The sequence below is a fragment of the Nematolebias whitei genome, chromosome 2, assembly GCF_014905685.2.
Source record: "Nematolebias whitei isolate Nwh7 chromosome 2, NemWhi1, whole genome shotgun sequence".
In the NCBI taxonomy this organism is placed as follows: domain Eukaryota; kingdom Metazoa; phylum Chordata; class Actinopteri; order Cyprinodontiformes; family Rivulidae; genus Nematolebias; species Nematolebias whitei.
Window position 1 is genome coordinate 16,718,253 of NC_056499.1, and position 21,782 is coordinate 16,740,034.

At 38.1% G+C, this 21,782-nt stretch overlaps 1 protein-coding gene across 1 annotated transcript in view; it reads right to left on the reverse strand.

The window, feature by feature from the left end:
- Nucleotides 1-11,005: 11,005 nt before the first annotated feature.
- kiaa1549lb (KIAA1549-like b) overlaps nt 11,006-21,782 on the reverse strand; it is a 74,384-nt gene continuing 63,607 nt past the window's right edge. Inside the window, exons 11-19 of the mRNA XM_037693451.1 lie at nt 21,293-21,423; nt 20,345-20,469; nt 18,955-19,187; nt 16,803-16,935; nt 13,826-14,200; nt 13,648-13,742; nt 12,544-12,689; nt 12,272-12,423; nt 11,006-11,373 (exon numbers count right to left, since the gene is read on the reverse strand). Of these exons, the coding sequence (XP_037549379.1) occupies nt 11,110-11,373; nt 12,272-12,423; nt 12,544-12,689; nt 13,648-13,742; nt 13,826-14,200; nt 16,803-16,935; nt 18,955-19,187; nt 20,345-20,469; nt 21,293-21,423 (1,654 nt within the window). The 3' untranslated portion in view covers nt 11,006-11,109. The remainder of the gene's footprint in view (nt 11,374-12,271; nt 12,424-12,543; nt 12,690-13,647; nt 13,743-13,825; nt 14,201-16,802; nt 16,936-18,954; nt 19,188-20,344; nt 20,470-21,292; nt 21,424-21,782) is intronic.

Genomic DNA, 21,782 nt, shown 5'->3' on the forward strand with positions numbered 1-21,782 from the left:
GTAATGACAATATTTTCCTTTTTATGCAGTTTACGCAGCCATCAAAAACATTTTTCAGCTAAAGTCAGTGAAAACTTTCGAGTCTCCAAAAGGTAAAGCCAACATCCATCCATTATCTTTACCCGCTTCTTCCTTTTCGGGTCTCGGGTGTCACTGGTGCCCATATCCAGCAGTCAGTGTGGGAGAGGTGGGGACACCCTGGATTGGTTTCCAGTCCATCTCAGGACCACGTAGAGACGAACGAGACAAACAACCATTTACTCTCTCACTCACACCTAGAGACAATTTAGAGTTACCAATCAGCCTAACATGCATGGGTTTGGTCTGGGGGAGGCAACTGGAGTACCTGGAGAAATATGTAAACTCCACTCAGAAAGGTCCTGGGTGGGGATTTGACCTTCTCACTGAGATGCAACAGCTCTACCAACTGTGCCATTAATTTGACGTCAGTGTATGTTTTTCTCATCTTTGTTAAATAAGTGAATCGACATTTTATTGAACAGATAATAGCAGATCATTGTTGTTGTATATAGCTATACATACAGTATATACATGTACACATTTATATACATATATTTACATATGTACACATACATACTGTACACATACACACACATGCATATACATACACATATACATTCACATACACATATACATACATAGAAATATGATAGATAGATAGATAGATAGATAGATAGATAGATAGATAGATAGATAGATAGATAGATAGATAGATAGATAGATAGATAGATAGATAGATAGATAGATAGATAGATGGATGGATGGATGGATGGATGGATGGATGGATGGATGGATGGATGGATGGATGGATGGATGGATGGATGGATGGATGGATGGATGGATGGATGGATGGATAGATGGATAGATGGATGGATGGATGGATGTAATAGCTCTGTAATAAAGTTTTTTTTTATCTCAGTAAAACTGAGCATTTGTTTAAACGAGCACAATACGAACAAAAACAATGTGTCAGCACTGTCACAGCACAAAGCATTAACCTGCACACTGAGTAGAAGATGAGACAGAAGAGAAGACAAGAATTTTGACAAGCTTTGAAGAAGAATTTGATAAAGAAAGAGGAAATGAAAACATACAGTAAGTGTCAGGTGAGGTCCAAGTAGCCTAATCTTGCTGACTACAAAAGTTGTAAACAGCTTGGTGGAGAAACTCACAGCAGTCTTTAGCATAAACTATCACTGGGCAATTAATGTGAGGGGTGGAACTATGGGAACAACAACAGAGAAACTGAAGAAAGGGTTGGCTGAGGGGGTTCTGAAAGAAGAAAAATCAGCAGAAACAGGTTTGAGGACGAAAGAAACCCGCTTCCAGTAACACCCATTAATTTCCCTGAAGGCAGGTGCTGGAGATATTAATCCAAATAAAAGAGCTTAGCTTTGCCAGCTTCACTGCTTCTCTAACCAAAGCTCAATATATTATGGTTCACCCGACCAAATACTACAGGCTTCCTGTAAGAACAAAGACAGAGGTGTGATTAAGCAGCTAAGTTACAGAAGAGCAACTCAGCCTGGCAACCACCACTAAAAAACTTCTCACAAATTTTAGTATTACATCCAACAAGTTCCTTCATGATTTCTGATCTGGGCATTATGGATGGCTGATTCATAACACCTCAGCTTACTTCTTTTTGTCATTTCTAAAAGTCATGCCTTTTATTTCCCAATACAGTAGAGTTACACAAAAGGCTGTTGAATGTATGTGAACAGAATATAAATGAATTTTCATTTTATTTATGTTTTGTTGTTTGCTTGTTAATGCTATTATTTCATATCTTTTTGTACCTGCAATGATTCAGACCTGTAAAATTGTTGGGAAAATAATTAAACTCATTTATTTGCTGTTTAGCTAAAGAAAAAGATCATTTGAGTCTAAGTAAAGAGCGTGCTCTTTATAAAATCTGGAGAGAAAAATTTAATTGACCATTTATGTTTGTACAGAATCATTCCATATGTAAGGCTTGACTTGCAAAATTTTTATTTTTTATCTAATTTGTAACAAATCTGCATTAGGTATTCCTGATACAATAATCTAAAGCTACATCATATTTCTTTTTATTTCTTCTTCTGCTGAATCAAGTTTGTGCACTGTCAGTGAAACAAGGCTCTTGGTGAGTATGTTACTTTCAGGTCTGTTGTTCCTCTCTTGACTTGCCCTTGCTTTGACCACTGATTTATTGAATCTCTGAGCTGATTTCTGCTTACAGGTTTGTCTTGTAATCACTGTAAGTAGCTTTTATTAAAGATAATGGAGCTTTGGAGAGAGATCACTTGAATTACAAACGTCAAATCATGCCCTAACCACATTTACACCATGCATGGGTGTGGCAATGTTAAGAAAAGGACTGAATGTCCACATGCAGTGACATGCAGAACGCAGGGGTTCTGCATGTCATGGAATTAAATTACACTTTAATATGGAAAAGATACATAATGAAGACAAAATAGGTAGAAACTATAGCTTCAAAAGCAGTATTTCAGTATTTCTTGAGTCTACATGAAGCAAAAAACTCTTAGTGTACAAATTTTGATGGTTTTAGTACAATCTTCAACCTAATAAAAGGCTTCATTTTAAAATTTTACACTGAGTTTGAGTTATTTATCTTCTTTCAACGATTTGGGACACAACTGTAAGTGTGCACAATGCTGCACAGCACGAAATATTTTGTGAAATGTTCTTGATTGTGGCAACATAATTTGTGTCACATGCAGAGACATACAAACTATTAATATTTTGCAGCAATATAATGCAGGGTTAATCGCATTACATTTGAATGCACCATTGTTATTGCTTGTTATTAAATCTAAGACTAAACCAGAACTTGCGTATGTTTGCCTCCAATTAATGTAATTTGTTTATTTATTCTACAAATTTCTGACGTGGACCTCATAACTAGCAAGCTTGTTCTGCGTGTATTATTTATTTCTGCTAGTATATACTGAATAAAGTTGGGTATCATTTAGGTGCAGTTTTCTTAAACTAAAAAACAGATACAAATGCTTACACTTGACCATTTTAATAAGGATTCCACCTTTTTTTACTGAAGGAAAACCTCTGTTGGTATGTGTTGTTTTAGACTGACCTCTAGTGGAAAAATAATGAATTGCACATGCAACATTAAATCACAGATGAACCGTGGCACTAACAACACCTACAGAGATATAAGGCTTGTAAACAGGCACTGCACTCTGAAGTAAAACATTACTTATAGAAATATTTCAGACAACAAACAACTGAATCTTTTTTTTTTATTATTATTATGAATACTTTAGCATTCCAGTGAAACTGGTTGGGCTGCAAGGGATGCTGGGTAAGGTATTTGTTTGATTACTGTGTTTAGCTAAAATGGTTGGAGTGTGGAAATTGGTTTTCCTGTTTGATGTCCTGTCCTGGTTTGGGTTGACATCTGTGCTGAAGTCTGTGTTGATGTGCTGTGAAACTGATATCATGAGTCTCAGATTGTTCCATGTATATATAACTCATTTCAAGCATGTCCTGACACAAGTGGTTTCCATAAACTGGTGAATTTATTAAGATTCACAACTTCAAGTGCTTTTGCTTAGCTTTACTCTGAGAACTTTGGAAACCTGAAAACTTAAGGACTTGATATCCTATAAATCAGTCAGTGTGTGAAGGTGCTATGATAAACAGTGTTGTGAAGATGTGCTCCCCTGGCTATGACCTTTGACCCTTGGGTTGTCTTCCAGGCTCACCATGAACTGTTTTCTTAAAAAGTTACTTTTGACTTGAATTATGTCTGATGTTTTCACTGTCCTTGGACTCAGAGTCAGCTACAGTCTGACTAATGTTTACTTTTTTCTATGTTTTTAAGAAAGAAAAAAATCATTAATGACGTTTATTTGATTATGACAGATGTGGACATGAATAATGTTGATTATTGTTTGCAACCACTTTAATGAAATCATGTGAAATATTATAATATGTTTCAACATATTCTCTTAGTTTTTGTGTTGTTGTTTTTTCCCAGAAAATAACTTTTCCTTGAGAGACACCTGAGTGTTTCTGAACCGGACTCTGTTAACTTCAGAGGAGAGTCATAATATTTCCCCAAAAACACTTCTACGATCTGTGAGTTCCAACACAGTTTAATTTTGTGACACTTTTCAGGTTGTCTGTTTTCCCCATCCTAAAGTGTGATTGCCTGATTGCTCCGCTGATTGTTCATGCTGCTGATCTCATGCTGCTGATTTATTTCATACTGCTGTATTCATTCATGCTCATCTACTCACACAGACTCATGTTTGTGCTGCTGTTGTTTGGTGTATTGTTTTACACTGTTAAGTGTTTAGCGTATTTCTTAGTTCTTATTCTTAGATCCTTAGTATTGTTTCTTTAACTGTTTTTATTTTTGCTATTGTTGGATGTAACTGGGACCGTGTGTACACAATTTCACTCCACCTCATATACCACATGTAATGCAAATGACAATAAAGAGCCTTGAACATGAGTGAACTTGATGCCCAGCTTGTTTATTCCTGAGCAAAGACAACAAGTTTGCTCAGAAACAATTTTTTTGTTAAAAGCAAAGCAGAGTTCCAATAACTACAGAAGATAAAACGTTTTTCTCACTGTGAGACTCACATTTTTGGCTTGAAGTGCAAGCCGGCTGAAGGTTGCTGATCGCCTGCACACCTTCCCGTCAGCTGTCGTCCTCACCGGCACCTGAAGCAGTCACAGTGACTTTCAGCTACCTTGGGCAGTGCCTGACCCTGACTAGTCCTCTCCTCATGGTGTATTCAGGTCTGATCAGCCAGCAAAGCTTCAGACCGACGAGTGAACTCGTGCCCTCAACACTGACCTGGTAAAGAGCTGAGATCTGGTGACATGAATGTAACTTTGGATCTGGTTATGCCATTTTAGCTGATGCAACTTGAAAAATCATTTCCTGGCTTGCAGTGATAATAAATAACTTGATGTGGTCATGTTAAATAACTTTCAACCAAAATTCAAAGTAAACTATTTATCAAATAGTTCAACTTGGTCTAAATGTGTGTGTGTGTGTTTGTGTATAAAAACCAAAATGATTCCTCGTCAATGAATTAATTCGGCCTTAGATAAGAGAATTAATCCTTAACTGGTTAATTATTGTTTAGATCCAATCCACCACCAACGTGGTTCAAGACATCAAAGTTCATGCGCAGTCATCCAGGTACAAAATCCAGTAATGGTCAGTCAGGTCATCTGAACATTTTCTTTTATGTGGGAAGACGTTTCGCCCTCTATCCGGAGGGCTTCATCAGTCTGAGGAGTCCCAAGTAAACTGTTGACTGTGGCTGCCTGCCTGGGAGGAGTTGACGGGGGACAGGACAGCCCACAAAAAACATCTTATCACCAGCAAACTGGTTGGTCCACTAAAGGAGTGTACTGCTTAGTGGGGAGAACAGTTTACTTGGGACTCTTCAGACTGAGGAAGCCCTCTGGATAGATGGCGAAACGTCTTTCCACAAAAAAATAAACTGTCCAGACATCTTGACTGACCATTATTGGATTGTGTATCTGGATGACTGAGCATGAACTTTGATATATTGTTTAGATCGTTCATTAATGTTTTACCACTTTTCAAACAAGTCATTCTACAAATTAGTGTCCATTATCTTTTGTCTTGTTCAACTTGTTTATTATTGTTGATGATACTTTGTTTGAATAATTGATTTGTAATAAAACTTCTGACAAATTTTATCTTCTCATTTGGATGAATATTCATGTTATGTATAGAACTCCATGTTATTAACGGTTTCTACTTTAGTGACTGAGTTTGATTATTAAACTGTGAATATATTAATTAAGTTGTTGCTGGTCAGTAAATTGGCCAGCTGGTGGCCAGTTATAATGAATGCAAAACAAATAATGAAAGCGTATTAAAAAAAAAATAAAATAAATATATATATATATATATATATATATATATATATACATATATATATATATATATATATATATATGTATAATATAATATAATATAATATAGTAAAAGTGTAGTAAAGTGAAGACCAAGTGTCACCCTTCTTCTTCCATTCACTCATATACAGGTCCTTCTCAAAAACTTAGCATATTGTGATAAAGGTCATTATTTTCCATAATGTTATGATAAAAATGAAACTTTCATATATTTCAGATTCATTGCACACCAACTGAAATATGTCAGGTCTTTAATTGTTTTAATACTGATGATTATGGCATACAGCTCATGAAAACCCAAAATGCCTGTCCCAAAAAATTAGCATATTTCATCCCACCAATGAAAGACAAGTGTTTTTAATACAAAAAACGCCAACCTTCAAATAATCATGTTCAGTTATGCACTCAATACTTGGTCGGGAATCCTTTTGCATGAATGACTGCTTCAATGCGGCGTGGCATGGAGGCAATCAGCCTGTGGCACTGCTGAGGTGTTATGGAGGCCCAGGATGCTCCGATAGTGGCCTTAAGCTCATCCAGAGTGTTGGGTCTTGCGTCTCTCAACTTTCTCTTCACAATATCCCACAGGTTCTCTATGGGGTTCAGGTCAGGAGAGTTGGCAGGCCAATTGAGCACAGTAATACCATGGTCAGTAAACCATTTACCAGTGGTTTTGGCACTGTGAGCAGGTGCCAGGTCGTGCTGAAAAATGAAATCTTCATCTCCATAAAGCTTTTCAGCAGATGGAAGCATGAAGTGCTCCAAAATCTCCTGATAGCTAGCTGCATTGACCCTGCCCTTGATAAAATACAGTGGACCAACACCAGCACCTGACATGGCACCCCAGTGACTGTGGAAACTTGACACTGGACCTCAAGCAATGTGAATTCTGTGTCTCCTCTCTTCCTCCAGACTCTGGGACCTTGATTTCCAAAGGAAATGCAAAATTTACTGTAATCAGAGAACATAACTTTGGACCACTCAGCAGCAGTCCCAGGCGAGATGCTTCTGACGCAGTCTCTTGTTCAAGAGGGGCTTGACCTGAGGAATGTGGCACCTGTAGCCCATTTCCTGCACATGCCTGTGCACGGTGGCTCTGGATGTTTCTACCTCAGACTCAGTCCACTGCTTCCGCAGGTCCCCCAAGGTCTGGAATCGGCCCTTCTCCACAATCCTCCTCAGGGTCCGGTCACCTCTTCTCGTTGTGCAGCGTTTTCTGCCACACTTTTCCCTTCCCACAGACTTCCCACTGAGGTGCCTTGATACAGCACTCTGGGAACAGCCTGTTCGTTCAGCAATTTCTTTCTGTGTCTTACCCTCTTGCTTGAGGGTGTCAATGATGGCCTTCTGGACAGCAGTCAGGTCGGCAGTCATGATTGCGGTTTTGAGTAATGAACAAGGCTGGGGGGTTTTAAAAGCCTCAGGAATCTTTTGCAGGTGTTTAGAGTTACGTTGTTGATTCAGATGGTTAGGTTAATAGCTTGTTTAGAGAACCTTTTCATGATATGCTAATTTTTTGGGACAGGCATTTTGGGTTTTCATGAGCTGTATTCCATAATCATCAGTATTAAAACAATTAAAGACCTGACATATTTTAGTTGGTGTGCAATGAATCTGAAATATATGAAAGTTTCTTTTTTATCATTACATTATGGAAAATAATGACCTTTATCACAATATGCTAATTTTTTAAGAAGGACCTGTATGCTACAATATATTGGACAGGTCTCACTTGTAAATGAGTCTTCGAGGCTTAATGTGGTTTATCTGTATAAGTAAAGGTAAAGTACATAAAGGTTGAAAAAAAAGCTTCCTGTTCAGTACTGCAGGTGCCTCTAAATGGGGAGTTTGGTACAACTGCTTCAACTCTTCTGGCATTGCGTCTTTGGAAAATGTGTCATGCAGAAAGTAAACAGTACCACAGTCTGACAAAAGCTCTTATAATAAAATCTTTTATTTAATTTTAATTATGTAGACTAATATTTCCCACAGTCTCCAGCTTCATCAGCACTGGACTGATCTTTAAAGAACACCAAACATACCAAGATCAAGCTGCAGATGGAAACGGAAAGAGGAAACGCAGATAGACCAAAATAATTTGACTTTTCAAATAGATTTATATTGCTTTAATTTATAGAATATATTCTTATATATTTTTGTTTGAAGCAATAAAGACTTTTTTAATCGTTTTATTTAATAATGCCGCTATCCAGCATGAAAATGTGAAAAAGTATTTACTTTTGTTTTACACAAAAATGGTTTCTCCAAATTCAGTCCAGCTCTTGGGACACAATAGTTTATTTTTTTTTAACAATTGTGAATTTTAGGAAACCATCAGTGGCGTAGCACTTGATAAGAAACTACTCAGATGAAGAATATTTGAACCTTCATCTAAAGTAATAAAGTAAATGCAGGCAACCTGTGCCATTTCAATGTAATCCCCAATTCATGCTCCAGCTCTACAGTATACTGTAATAATCTCTCCGGAACGTTTCAACACTTCAGCATCTTCATCTTCACACACTTGACAATCTTCTTGTAAACTGAAATATGAGTGTTTGTTTCCAACAAAATATTGATTCAGTTCATGTTTGCATTGATGTTCTGATTTCTGTGTTATGCATTTTACTTCATTTAGCAGATATGCATCCCCTGGTACATACTTACATAATTTAAAACTGACCTTTCCCCTTTGTGTACCTTCAGAAACAGTTAAGCTTATTTTTTCCAGTGAAAAAGATGGTAAATGGTAAATGGACTGTACGTATATAGCGCCTTTCTATTTTATCAAGATACTCAAAGTTCTTTACACTACAATCTGTGCCCTCATTTACCCATTCACTCTACTAGATCTATACAAAGCTAACTGAACAAATCATCCTAAAGAGACTAATCAGTGCTTTAGATCACATTCATACACTGATGGGACACACATTGGAAGCAATGAGGGGTTCAGTGTCTTGTCCAGGGACGCTTCGGCATGTGACTCCTTGTGGATTCGAACCCCCATCTCTTGTATTGGAGGACGACTGCTCTAACCACTCAGCCAAAGCCACCCACAAAAAAATATTTATATATAACAATTATGATTTTATTTTTAAAAAAAGTATTTTGTCCAACAATATGTTTGATCTTTTTTACTTCAGTATTTGGTTTTAGTTTAATTTGTGTTTTGTTTTGTTTTTGTATGCAAATTGGTAAGCCGGATCTTGTATTGTTTTGTCATGTACTAACAAGTTGGTTTGAAATACACTTTTATTCATAATTTAGGCTGTAAAATATAGTTTTAAAGTAAATGTCTACCATGCACTCTACAAACCAGACGAATAAAGGCACAATGAGGTTTCATCATATATGACACAACATTCATAAGGGCTTTTAGGCCTAAAACTACCATCACAAAAATTAAGCCATGAACTGTATTATTATATTAATGTGCCTTCTGAAAGATGACTTCCTGTATGTTGGGAAACAATAGATTATTTCCAGGAATTGGCAAAATATTCTGAATACCGACATGTGATTTGACTGTTCATCTTGTTAAAATGTTTTGTCCGTTTTGTTGGAAAAACCTGTCAGACATTCACCTGACTGTTATTTTGACATTTGCCACCTGCATAATCATAATTTCTCCTGACTAATCAATCTAATCACCCTTCAACTGACTGGACCCAAAGGTTCTGTTGCTGATGGCTCAGTTCGAGACACACAAGGAAACGCTCAGATGTTTTCTAGTTCATGTCCCAATTGATCAAATCAGTCTTCTCTCACAAGCAAACATACTCAGTATTAGACAAATGATCAAAGTATTCTGACTGATGAGAGTATAGTTTAATTTGATAAAAACTGCGGCTCCACCCTGAACAAAGTTAACTGCTATTTGTATAATTTTATGGGATGACTGAATCATGTAAACCACTTAAAATCACAGAACTCTGTATAAAACTGGCAACAATGTTCTTAAATAAACCTATCTGATGATTTCAACTCAAAGGATTATTTTTATTTTAGGTTGATGAAAAATGCTAATTTCTTCATGGGGGGAAGAAAAACATTTAAATCAGTCAGTATATTTACCTATAATATCCACTCATAACTGATCAAGCCTGCATATGATGTGTACACCCTAATGTAGCATGAATGATTCATAAACGTTCCAGCTGCAGGTTGCATCATTATCAGTTCATCTCAATATATCACGTTCAACTGGTTTTAGCAGAAAACGCCAACACTGAAGCTGTGTTTAGTTCATTTGTTAAATACCGTAATTTTCGGACTACAAGGCGCACTTAAAATCCTTTAATTTTCTCAAAACTCGACAGTGAGCCATATAATCTAGTACGCCTTATGCATTAATGTGTTTACTGACCTCGAGCTGATTTTATGTGGTTATTGTGAATGAGTTGAATAAAGTCTGACATATCCGACTGTTGTTTTCTTTTGTTCGTTTGTTTGTTTGTTAGCTTAATGCGCCTTATAATCCAAAAAAATACGGTACCAGAATATCCAGTTAAAACCTTCAAAAACAAAAATTACAAGCTTATTGATGATATTTGCTGTTTGTGTTATATGTTTTTGTTATTTCACATGTAAAGAAATGATAAAAAAAAAACTATTTATTTAAAAAAGTCTGTTTGTTAACCTAATGTTTGATGGATCCTGAAATGAGCTGCCACTGATGGAGCCCAGCTGATGCTCAGCAAAAGGAGATTAGCTACATGATGTTCTTAGGCTGTACATGCTCATTTACACTGTGATATATATATACGTTAACCATCTGCAAGAAGAATTTGGTCCTCTCAGCACAGACAATATCGGTAATGGTTGTGTTTACCTTGTCAGTCGTGGTAACTCACAAAAAAATAGTTTCCTGGTTCAGGAAATCGTTTTGATCTTTACTGTATCCTAATGACATCTACAAAGACATGTGGACAGATAATTTTCATCAAAGAAAATGTTTTTGTTGTTGTTCTAAAATTAAAACAATGTCTTTTGTTCCAAGAGCTGATATGACATCAGCTGTGTGTGAAAAGAGATGAATAACCAGCAGGTAAAGAAGATGAAGTCTCTTGGAGAGTACAAATATTAAAAATGAGGTCTGAAGATAAAAGTCTGCCTTTGTGCACTCCTGTTGAAGTACAATGGGAGCAGAATTTAAAACTCAAACATGTCATTCTGCTTCATGGCCAGCTTCGCCACCTCCTGCCTTATAGCTTGCACGAGCGCTGAGGTGGAGAGGCTGCTCAGGGGCATGCTGTCCATGTCCTTCAGCACCTGGGGCAGACTTTGTTCAGATGCTGTGCTGGGGGCAGCAGGAGGCTGCTCCAGAGTCTGGTTGTACTGTAGTGACAGCCTGCTGGGGCTCCCTTTTGGGTAACGAGGATTAGGAAAAGCCTCTACATACCCGGGCAAAGGTACCTGAAAAAACCAAAGGAGACAGGGCATCAACAAATATCAACCTCAATACAACCACGCCATTAGGTTAAGGGAACAGGTTATCCTGCTCCATTATTTAAAAAAAATAAAAGGATAATAACTGATAAAAATGTTTTATTGATGGACCAAAGTTATATACAAAACATAATAAAAAAGCAGATATAAAAATACATTAAATAGCTGTGTGCTTTGCAAGAAAATAAAACTATTTTTGAATATAAAAAGTTTTTTTTTAAATCTATATCGGCCCTGCATTTGAGTCGGTGCATGTCTAAGCTGCATAAAGTTTTTGTTAAAACATGCACACAAAACAGGCAAAAAAGCAATTATTTCAGGAACAAAATTTAAAGTTCAATGGAGAAAAAATCATGAGTGACAACAACATATCTGGTAAGAAATCTCTTGTTTTATGTCATAAAGGAGAGAACGAGAAGAATGCTTCCAAACAAAAAGGATCACAAGTGCAATTATTGGGACATTCTGCAAAATATGGAGCACTATTTGGACAAAATAATAAATAAACTGTAAGATGTTTGAGTTTTCTTCTATTTGTAGCCTTTGCATTGCACTGACAGAATGATAACAACATTTTTTGTTTCGAACATTAGGATACATTTCCAAACAGAAATAACTTTTGTTCTATTCATAGCATGTCTACAAGTTTTCCAATAATTAGATAAATCTGTTATCAGCATGTTTTACAACAATCACGCCATAATTTTTTCTTTAAAGTGTTTAATAATAGAGATAAATTTAATATGTGAAACTTGATCAGCTGTTAGAGGGTCAACAAAATGTAATCTCAACATCTTGATCATGTTTTTCCACTAAAGTTGTCTGTGGGCACAACTCACAGGCCAGAAGTATTGGGGGTGCTTACAGAGTCTGCCCATTGTGGCGCAACATCCTCAGGTTCTGGTGGATAAGACATCCAAGAGGGACTGTGATAGGATGTGGGCGATGTGGGGACAAAATAATCTGAGTAGACAGTCTTGGTGGCTGGGATGGCGTACACGGCTGTTATTGGGTTTCCTGTGGCAAAGAAAGATTGTGATATACATTGATTAATTTATTACAAGAAGCTTAATTTAGTCAAAGCAAAGTGATTACTGCCATCATTTGAAAAGCTAAGGCCTTCTCATATTTGCTTACCTGAATAGTTTACAGGCTGTTCTGCAGTGATAGGTGAAAGTGCTGCTCTAGTGGTTGACCCATATGGGTTGCTCTCATGTTGACTCCGCAATTCAGCGACAGATGTTTCTGAGCTCCTTCCCTTGGGCCCCAAGTCTGACGTAGAGCTACGTTGGACAGATATTAGTGAGAAATGATGAGAAACTGCTGCAATACTATACCACTAGATGGCAGACACATCCCATGTGGGAAAGTGAATGCCACATTAACATTCTTGGCACAGCTCTATGCCCTAAATTAATATTTAAAAAAAATTATAGAAGGCCTTAAAGCACCCTGGCCACAACGTGTCTCCTCGTAGTGCCTAAATATGAATTTCAATATGATTAAATTGAGACTGTCATAAAGGTTTGCAGCAGGCAAAGTGTGTCTATAGTTTGTGTCTATAGTCTAAAGTTCAATCTGGTCCTCTGGACCAGATTGAACTTTTTTGGATTTTTCTACCTGGATTATTGAGCATGCATCAGGATGTATCTATAGTTTGTTTTGCCAAATCTCAATTGTCACAGCAAACATCATGTCCAGTGTGATGTGTAATGTACTTCATTTTTTCACAACAAGCATAAGAACACATCGTATGCTGCAGACTCAATAACTATAGTTTTATGCCACCATATATGGGAACACGAATAGTTTATTTATGATTAAAGAACTGGTGAAAACTGATGAATTGGCTTCTTGAAGAGGCATTCAAATTAGCTGCAGAATATTTTAATGGCTGCTCTTTATTACTTTAAATTAAGAGCCATAATGGTAGGGGCAGTGCAGGCGTTTGTGTAGGGGTAGGGTAATTACTATGAAATAGGATTTGACCTTAGACATTAGACTTCTTACCAAGTGCTTGCTCAATGGGGAAATGTTGCATTGCTTTATGCCCCACATTGTGCTATGCAATGAGTTTTGGTGCAGTTACAATTTTTTTTTTTTTTTAAGCATTGACCAGATTTCATTTTTTCATCTGCTATTGCAAGGATTTTATCAATAATAAATTAGTAAAGCAATTTGAATTGCCAGAATTATGAATCGTGTGCTATGAATGACTGATCTGTGTTTTTTCAGCTTTACCGTCTTAAAGAGGTTTTGGGAGGGGGCCCGGTGCGAGGTGGTAAAGGAGGAGGCGAGCCCAAGGCCATCTCAGGGAGCTGAGTGAAGCGAAAAGCCTTTAAAAGACACAAAGTTATTTAAGGGGAGAGTTTCTCTACTATGGGTCACTAGAAAAGCTACACAAGCTTAACCCACTTACTGGTTTAGGCAGACTGCACTGATACACATCTGCTGCATAAGATGGTACCCACTGCAGGCCGCCAAGCCCAGAGCTCATGGTGCCTGGAACACTGGTTACCATGTCTGCATATGCAAGTGGAGGTGGTGCTGAGTTGTAGTGGTCAGAAGAGTTTTGGTGGTGGTGGGAGTGCCTTCCAGTTGTGGACTGCCCCCCAGAAGCCAGGCTGAATGCCTCCTCCAGCAGCAGGTGCATTTGCTGTCGTACTTTATCGATAGATGGCTGGGAGCTCAAAGTGGACGTCTCCGAGTGGTCTTTTAATCCCCTCCCGTACGTGTACCGCCGTGAACCCATGAGATGATCAACATTTGTCTCCTTGATTATCTCTGGCTCAGTCTGTAACACACAAATTACACGAAAACCACTCTTTGGTGAGACTGAACTCGCTTTCTTCTAAACCTTCACAAGTAAACGGAACAGCTTGAAGCATAATGTCACACAAATCAGCAAAATTTAGACACAAAGCTAAACAAAGGTTGTTTTGTTTTAGTTTTTGGGGTTGAATTTGTGGCAGTGATACAATTCTACATTAGAACATTGTAGCACCATAATGCTCCTTATCGTCTCTGCTCTTTAAACACAATTCATTTCCTCTCATGGTTTTTAATCTTGCCCATCTTTTTTTTTTTTTTTCTGTTACAGTGTCCATCTATGGTGCTTCTGATCTCTGTGACAAATTTGTACAATCGGAGGCTGCCCTACTTCCTGTGTGAAAAGAGGGCAGCCACAGGAGACAGAATAGTGCACCTCATAAATCAGCCCTCCTGGAACATGAAAACGCAGGGAATCACATCTGCAGCCAGAACAGTCTCTTTGTATTTAACAGGTTCTGAATTTATTTTTAAAATAACAATTAAAAAAACACTACCACTTAACTTTTTAACTATTACTATTGTGCCATATTTCTTGCCATTCTGTCTTTGTTTCTACTTCCTGTTCCTCTCAAACCCAGGCGGTAGAAGCAGATGGCCGCTCGTCCTGAGCCTGGTTCTGCTCGAGGTTACTTCCTGTTAAAAAGGAGTTTTTCCTTTCCACTGTTGCTTTTGTGCTTGCTCAGGATGGGAGACTGAGGCCAAGTGAAGGTTCAACACAATCTGCTGGCTTCCTTTGATAGATAACTTTTACTAATTGGCTTTTATAAGGTATGTGAATGTCTCTATTCAGTGCCCTGAGACAACTTCTGTTGTGAATTGGTGCTATATAGATAAACTGAATTGAACTGAATATTTCCAACAGAGTTGAACAGCTTGATACACAGAATTCAACTAAAGTACAAACATACAGTAGATCATGGTAGTGAAAATAATAGAACACAATTTTTCTATAGAGTCCATCTCCAGAGTCCATTTTGGGGTTTCAGTTAAATCTCAAATATTATAAACATTTAAACAGAAAAGACAAAGAGGGTGTCAAAAGTTTAATTTGCCTTTGAAGGAAAAGGTCAACATTAATCCACACAGAGGCTGTTAGAGTATATTTAAATTGTGTTGGATGGTTCGTTATGTTCGAGATCAGATTTTAGTTCCGTTTTGGTCATTATGTTTTTGTTATTCTAGTGTTCTCTTACTTGTGTTATTTTTACCTATACCATACTATACCATACCATACCATTTTATTTATAGAGCACTTAAAACAGCGACAAGGCCAACCAAAGTGCTGTACAGACAGAACAACAGGCAACACACAAAGCAATATACAAAATGAAGTAAATCAGAAATATAGACATAAAAATGATGCAGATAATGTCGACTGACCAGTGTGAAGCATACAGGTTCAAAACACAGATCCTCTGATACCTGATCAGTCTGTCATCAGTTCAGTTTCCCCTGCATACATTCTGCTCCTCAGACTTGCCACGCCCACTTTCACCCGTTCCTGTTTTTGTCATCAGTTCAGGTGTTTCTAGTTCAGTTCATTGATCTGGTTTACTATATGCTGTGTTCCCTCTCATAGTTAGTCTGGCATTGATGGCCATTAGTTCAGTGGTGTACAGGTAGTCTACATCTTTGTAGTGGGTATACTGCGCTTAAAAACCAAAGTACATTGGTAAGTACAAGTTATGTAATCATCAATTTATTTTGATTTTTAAGCATATCGAACATTTCCAAAATTCTCTCATGATTACTGTATATTTGAATCAATGTAAAACAAACTTTGTACAGCTGTTGGCTTTGTATTAAAAACATGTTATAGAATTTATAAAACAGTATCAAAGCAAAGCATGTTCAAGTATTAAGTAGTACCGGTAAGTACAGAATTATACAATAATTTGCTGGATAAGCGAATGTAATAAACAAGCGCTGCATACCGATAGAGTGTTACGGAAGCATTTAACTGCCGTTTAACGTGTCAATGACAGATGCCCAATGATATGTTATGTATCATTGGGTACTTTTAAGTGGGTATACTGAAATTCTTAAGCTTTTCTAGTGGGTATACTCCGTATGCCTGCGTATCGTGTAGACTACACCACTGCTTTAGTTAATGTTAGGGGTTTAGTACTCTTGGTTCATGACTGAAAAGATGTATACAGAATAATATTGGAGCAACAAACAAATGAAGTCATAAAACACCAAATCTTGGATGTTTCAGTATAAATCAATACCCTAGAAATGTATAAATGTTTACTTTTAATTATAAATTACCCATTAATCTTCCTTCAGACTGCTGAATACAGGAAACAGCACCTCTCTGATCTATAAATTCATTCAGCCTCTTCAGAGACACGGTGAGAAAAAGACAACACTGATCATTTATGACTTTTACAGCTTGCATGGGGGATCTCGTGCAGCCAGTAAGAACAACAGAAATAATATATATACTTGGTCAAAGAGCTTTTTATAGGGCAGCAGAGTATAAAAATAATTTAGTTTTTTACTGCTAATTGGCTGATCTAGTTGGACAGAGAGTGTTTGTGAGTTTCCAACATGCGACTTACATCATAACCACTGTTTCTGATGCCTCTTCTGGGTCGCTCTCTCATTACAAGCAGGTCCATCTCTGTTCCTCCGGGGTTTGGACTGCTCAGGCTTTGTCTGCTGCAATAGGCCATTTGTCCTACCTGGGACTGCCTGCCAATTAGAGTAAAAGTAGTGGATTTACTAGAAGTCAAACCTGAAGTGCAGGAGTTATTGAATCAAAGTGTTTAAATTACTCTTTCAACTTTCATGCACCTGCAGGGAAAGATAGTAAGGAAATGTCTGCTATAATAAATTGTCTTGGGCTCTATGCACCATGATGTACAAGGTAAGGAAAAGAATTGGAGTCCCTTGGGAAAAGCTACATGTTTTGGCACAGATAAAATAGGTATTGTATTGTATAAATACATTAAATGAATTAAGCTGCACACAAACGGATAAATCATCAAAACAGAGTCAAATGAAGCCATTTTCTTTACCTACATCATACACAGATAATAAAACTGCTTGTTGAAGAAAATCACAGACTACACCCATCCATCCATTATCTTTACCCGTTTATTCCATTTTGGGTCACGGGGGTCGCTGGTGCCCATGTCCAGCAATCACTGTGCGAGGGGCGGGGTACACCCTGGATGGGTCGCAAGTCCATCACAGGGCCACATAGAGACAAACGAGACAAACAACCATTCACTCTCTCACTCACACCTAGGGACGAGTTAGAGTTATCAATCAGCCTAACATGCATGTTTTTGGTCTGTGGGAGGAAACCGGAGCACCCGGAGAAAACCCACGCATGCACGGAGAGAACATGCAAACTCCACCCAGAAAGGCCCCTGGACCGGGGTTTGAACCAAGGACCTTCTCGCTGAGAGGGAGCAGCTCTACCAGTTGCGCCACCGTGCTGTATGCATCTAAGTTATTTTATCTGTTGTTTGTTGTTGATCTTGCTCTACAAATAATTTTGAACATTACTGCTGTGTTCTTTGGAACCAAATATAATAAACCAGATGACACCATTGCTTTAAAATACATCGCATACTGGTGGTTTTATTTGTTTGTTTGTTTGTTTTTGTTACATTTAGTACCATTAGATGATATATACATATAGGATAATGTAAACAGGACTGTCAGAGTTGCAATGAGTTTATGTTAGATGGATTAATAACCTGATCATCTGACTGTTGATTGCAGTAATCCACATTATTAGCAGAAATAGAGGGCCCCAAATCAAATTTCACTTATGGCTTGGGTCGGCACTGTGCTGAGCGATACTTGCAATAACTAGTAGAAGAGGTCTTGTGGATACAAGATGATACATTGCGGGCAGCACGGTGGCACAACTGGTAGAGCTGCTGCCTCTCAGCGAGCAGGTCCCTGGTTCAAATCCCAGTCCAGGGGCCTTTCTGGGTGGAGTTTGCATGTTCTCTCCATGCATGCGTGGGTTTTTTCTGGGTACTCCAGTTTCCTCCCAGTCCAAAAACATGCATGTTAGACTAATTGGTAACTCTAAATTGTCCCTAGGTGAGAGTGAGAGAGTGAATGGTTGTTTGTCTCGTTTGTCTCTATGTGTCCCTGTGATGGACTTGCGACCTGTCCAGGGTGTACCCCGCCCCTCGCACAGTGATTGCTAGACATGGGCACCAGCGACCCCCATGACCCAAAATGGAAGAAGCGGGTAAAAGATAGTGAATGGATGGATGATACATTGCAACAAAGAGGAATCCATTCAGAGAACCTGACTTAACCTTGTTAGATGTAGCTACCTGGATTATTGAGCATGCACCAGAACATGTGTGTGTATACAAGTCTGTGCTCAGGTGCATCTGCAAAGAAGGACAGAACAGATGTAGTGAATCATCCAGCACCCTGCCAATCCTCTTATCTCTATAATAGAATATCTGGACCAGAACTATACAAATAAAACTGCCCTCTAAGATAGCATAACCCCAACCCCAGAAGAAAGGATGTCATGTATCTACAATATAAGCTGATTTGGGAATGCAGGGTTTTAAGCAGGGATGAGTAACTGGCCATGGTTAAAAGCCCATCATCCAATTCAAACTCCATGTCACCTGTAGCACTCTCTGGCTGAGTAACTGTGTGTGGTGAAGCTTTGCTTTCTGTTTACATTTGTCCAAGGTTCCACTTGCTTTTCCACTCTTCCCTCACCTCCTGTGAGACTTGACATAAGTGGAACCTCGCTCATCATCAGGCTCCAGATGTCTGCCATGCTCACCGGCTTCCCTCTCATAGCCGTTCCACTGTTTCTGCGACGGGGTCTGACCTCCATTGCTGCTGCCGTTGGTGGACTGGAAATCATAATAGCCCTTCTTCTTAGCTTTCAGCCTCAACTTATTTCTGTAGTGCTCAATGTCTGATTTCTGCTTTAAGGCCAAGTTGACCTGCAGAGAAAATATAACAACAAATCATAGCAAGATCAAAAGAACAAATCAAAAGGTAGAAATTTAGTTTTGCTTTTTATGATGAGATTCTGATTTTGAAATTAAAAAGTATACTGATGAAAGAACATAATTTCTGGAAAAATATCTAGACAAAAATATAAGCTCTTCTATTAAAAATACTTTAAAAACATTAACATTGGTTACAGTTGTCCTCAGTGTCATATTTTGTGTTGATCTTTGGATTTTAAGTTATTGCTGTTCAGTCACAGCAAATAGACCAACAGGCAAATGTCAGTTGTCAAGAAGTCATGGCTATAAGTTATATTATAAAATGAATAGTCCTATCTTTAAGTCATCCAGATGCAGGAAGAGGGCCACATGCATCATGAAGGACCCCACTCACCCAGCATACACACTTTTTCCCCGCTCCCCTCAGGAAAGAGGTTAAGGAGCATTAGGTGTAGAACCACTAGACTAAGGAACAGCTTCTACCCTGAGGCTGTGAGACTCATGAATCTCTAACCAGGATAATCAATGTGGAAAAAATCACATCATGTTGCTGCTGATCTGTTTCATGTTGCTGCTGATATGTTTCATGTTGCTGCTGATCTGTTTCATGCTGCTGCTGATCTGTTTCATGTTGCTGTGTTCATTCGTGCTCATCTGCTCACACAGACTCATGTTTGTGCTTCTGTTCGGCGTTTTGTTTTTATGCTATTAGTGCTTAGTGTAGTTTTACTTAACGTTTTTCTTAGTTTACATCTGAGATCTTATTACTGTTTTTCTTTTACATTTCATTGTTGGATGTAACTGGGACCCTGTGTGCATAATTTCGTTCCACCACATGTACCATATGTGGTGCGAATGACTAAAGAATATCTGTATCTGTAGGAATTTGTATTTCAAAAAGCTAAAATAACAAGTTTCTCTTTTTTCTTAACGTTCTTGGATTAACTTCACTTGAAACCAGAGAGAAAAGCGATAAGACAAAAACACAAACCCAGAAACTGCTGACTCCAGCAGAATGCATTATTTTCCTATAGGACCTTGTTTTTCCAAGTAAGGTACAGATTTAGAAATCATCACCACAATCTTTAGTGTACTTGCAAACACAAGCTGAGTTGCCTGAGCATATATAGTATGTTTGTGTGCTTCACCTCGCCGTTGACAATGACCGAGTCCTGGCTGCGCTCAGAAGATGCAGGTTGGGAGCAGTTATGATGAGCTGTCATGGGCTTTATGGAAACGAGCTGCAGGGAGCCAGAGGAGGAGTCATATGGATCTGAAGAATAGAGTCATTCACAAGAAATATCTATAATTGTTACATTATTTATCAAAGGAGAAAACAATAACCCTCCACACCACAAACCCCCATGTGAATTGAATCAAATAACTGTTGTCTGTCTCCGTAAATGAAGTGTTGAAAAGAATCAATGGATCACAAAGGCAGCTTTCAGCATTCAAGGTTCTGGGAATGCATCTGTGTGATAAATGAACAAAAATTGACTCTGCACTTTTATCATTCGTCTTACATCAACCAAACTGAATTGAGTTCTGGTTTCCCCTAACTCAGCTGATGAATTATTCAGATCCACTCAAATCATATTCTGGCTAGCTTGGTTTAATTGACAAGCAAAGCCTCTAAATGAGATCAATTTAAACCCTCACACCCACCAAGTGAAGAACATTAATCCTCTGAAAGCAGAACTAGAACAACACATCACTCAAAATCATAGTGTCTTTTATAGTGCTTAAAGGGCCATGAGTTGTGAGACTTCTCGTAGTCTTAGTGCACTCTTTCAGTTGAGCATAAGAATGTTCATGTGGCACTGTTTCACAGCATGTGAGAGTCTGCCATCCAAATTTATCTCAACGATGTCTGTCTCATGCATATTCATCTGGTCCAGCTCTGCTAACTGCCATGAGGGATACCTTTCTGACTATAAAAAAGCTGCAGTGCCCGTGCATTTTTTTAGGTGCCTGCTGTGAAAACAATAAAGTGTAATCATGCTAAAATGGAAAAAATAGGACTCTTTTATGACACACTTGACCTTCATGAAAAGGAGGAGTAAAATAAATGATTTGCAGATTCATGTGACTCTCACCGTCCCTCTTGCGGGGCTCCTCCTTTGTTAGTTTCTGCTGTGCTGTGACTTTCGACACAGAGAGGCCTCTGCCGGAATGAAGCTTCTCTGATTCGTTGCTGATGACGAAACCATCTTCACTTGGCAATTTGCTGCGAGTAACCATAGCAACAGGAAAGGCGGTGAGCTCTCAGGATGCTGGGCTCATATCCAGGTTATGTCATCCCTCATTTTCCCAACCTCACCTTATTCTCCCTCTCATTCTCTCAAACTTTGCCATTCAAGCATTCTATTTTGCACAGGGAACTAAGTTTTTGTTCATTTCGAAAACATCACTGTTATTGCTGCCCATTCAGAAAATAGCAACTCTGTTAAGTCGGCCCTGCATGGTTTGGTTATAATTTATAAATGGCTTTGTTTTATATATGTATATACTGGTAAAAAAAAAGGAAAAAAATTATAATAAAAAAAAATATATATATATATATATATATATATATATATATATATA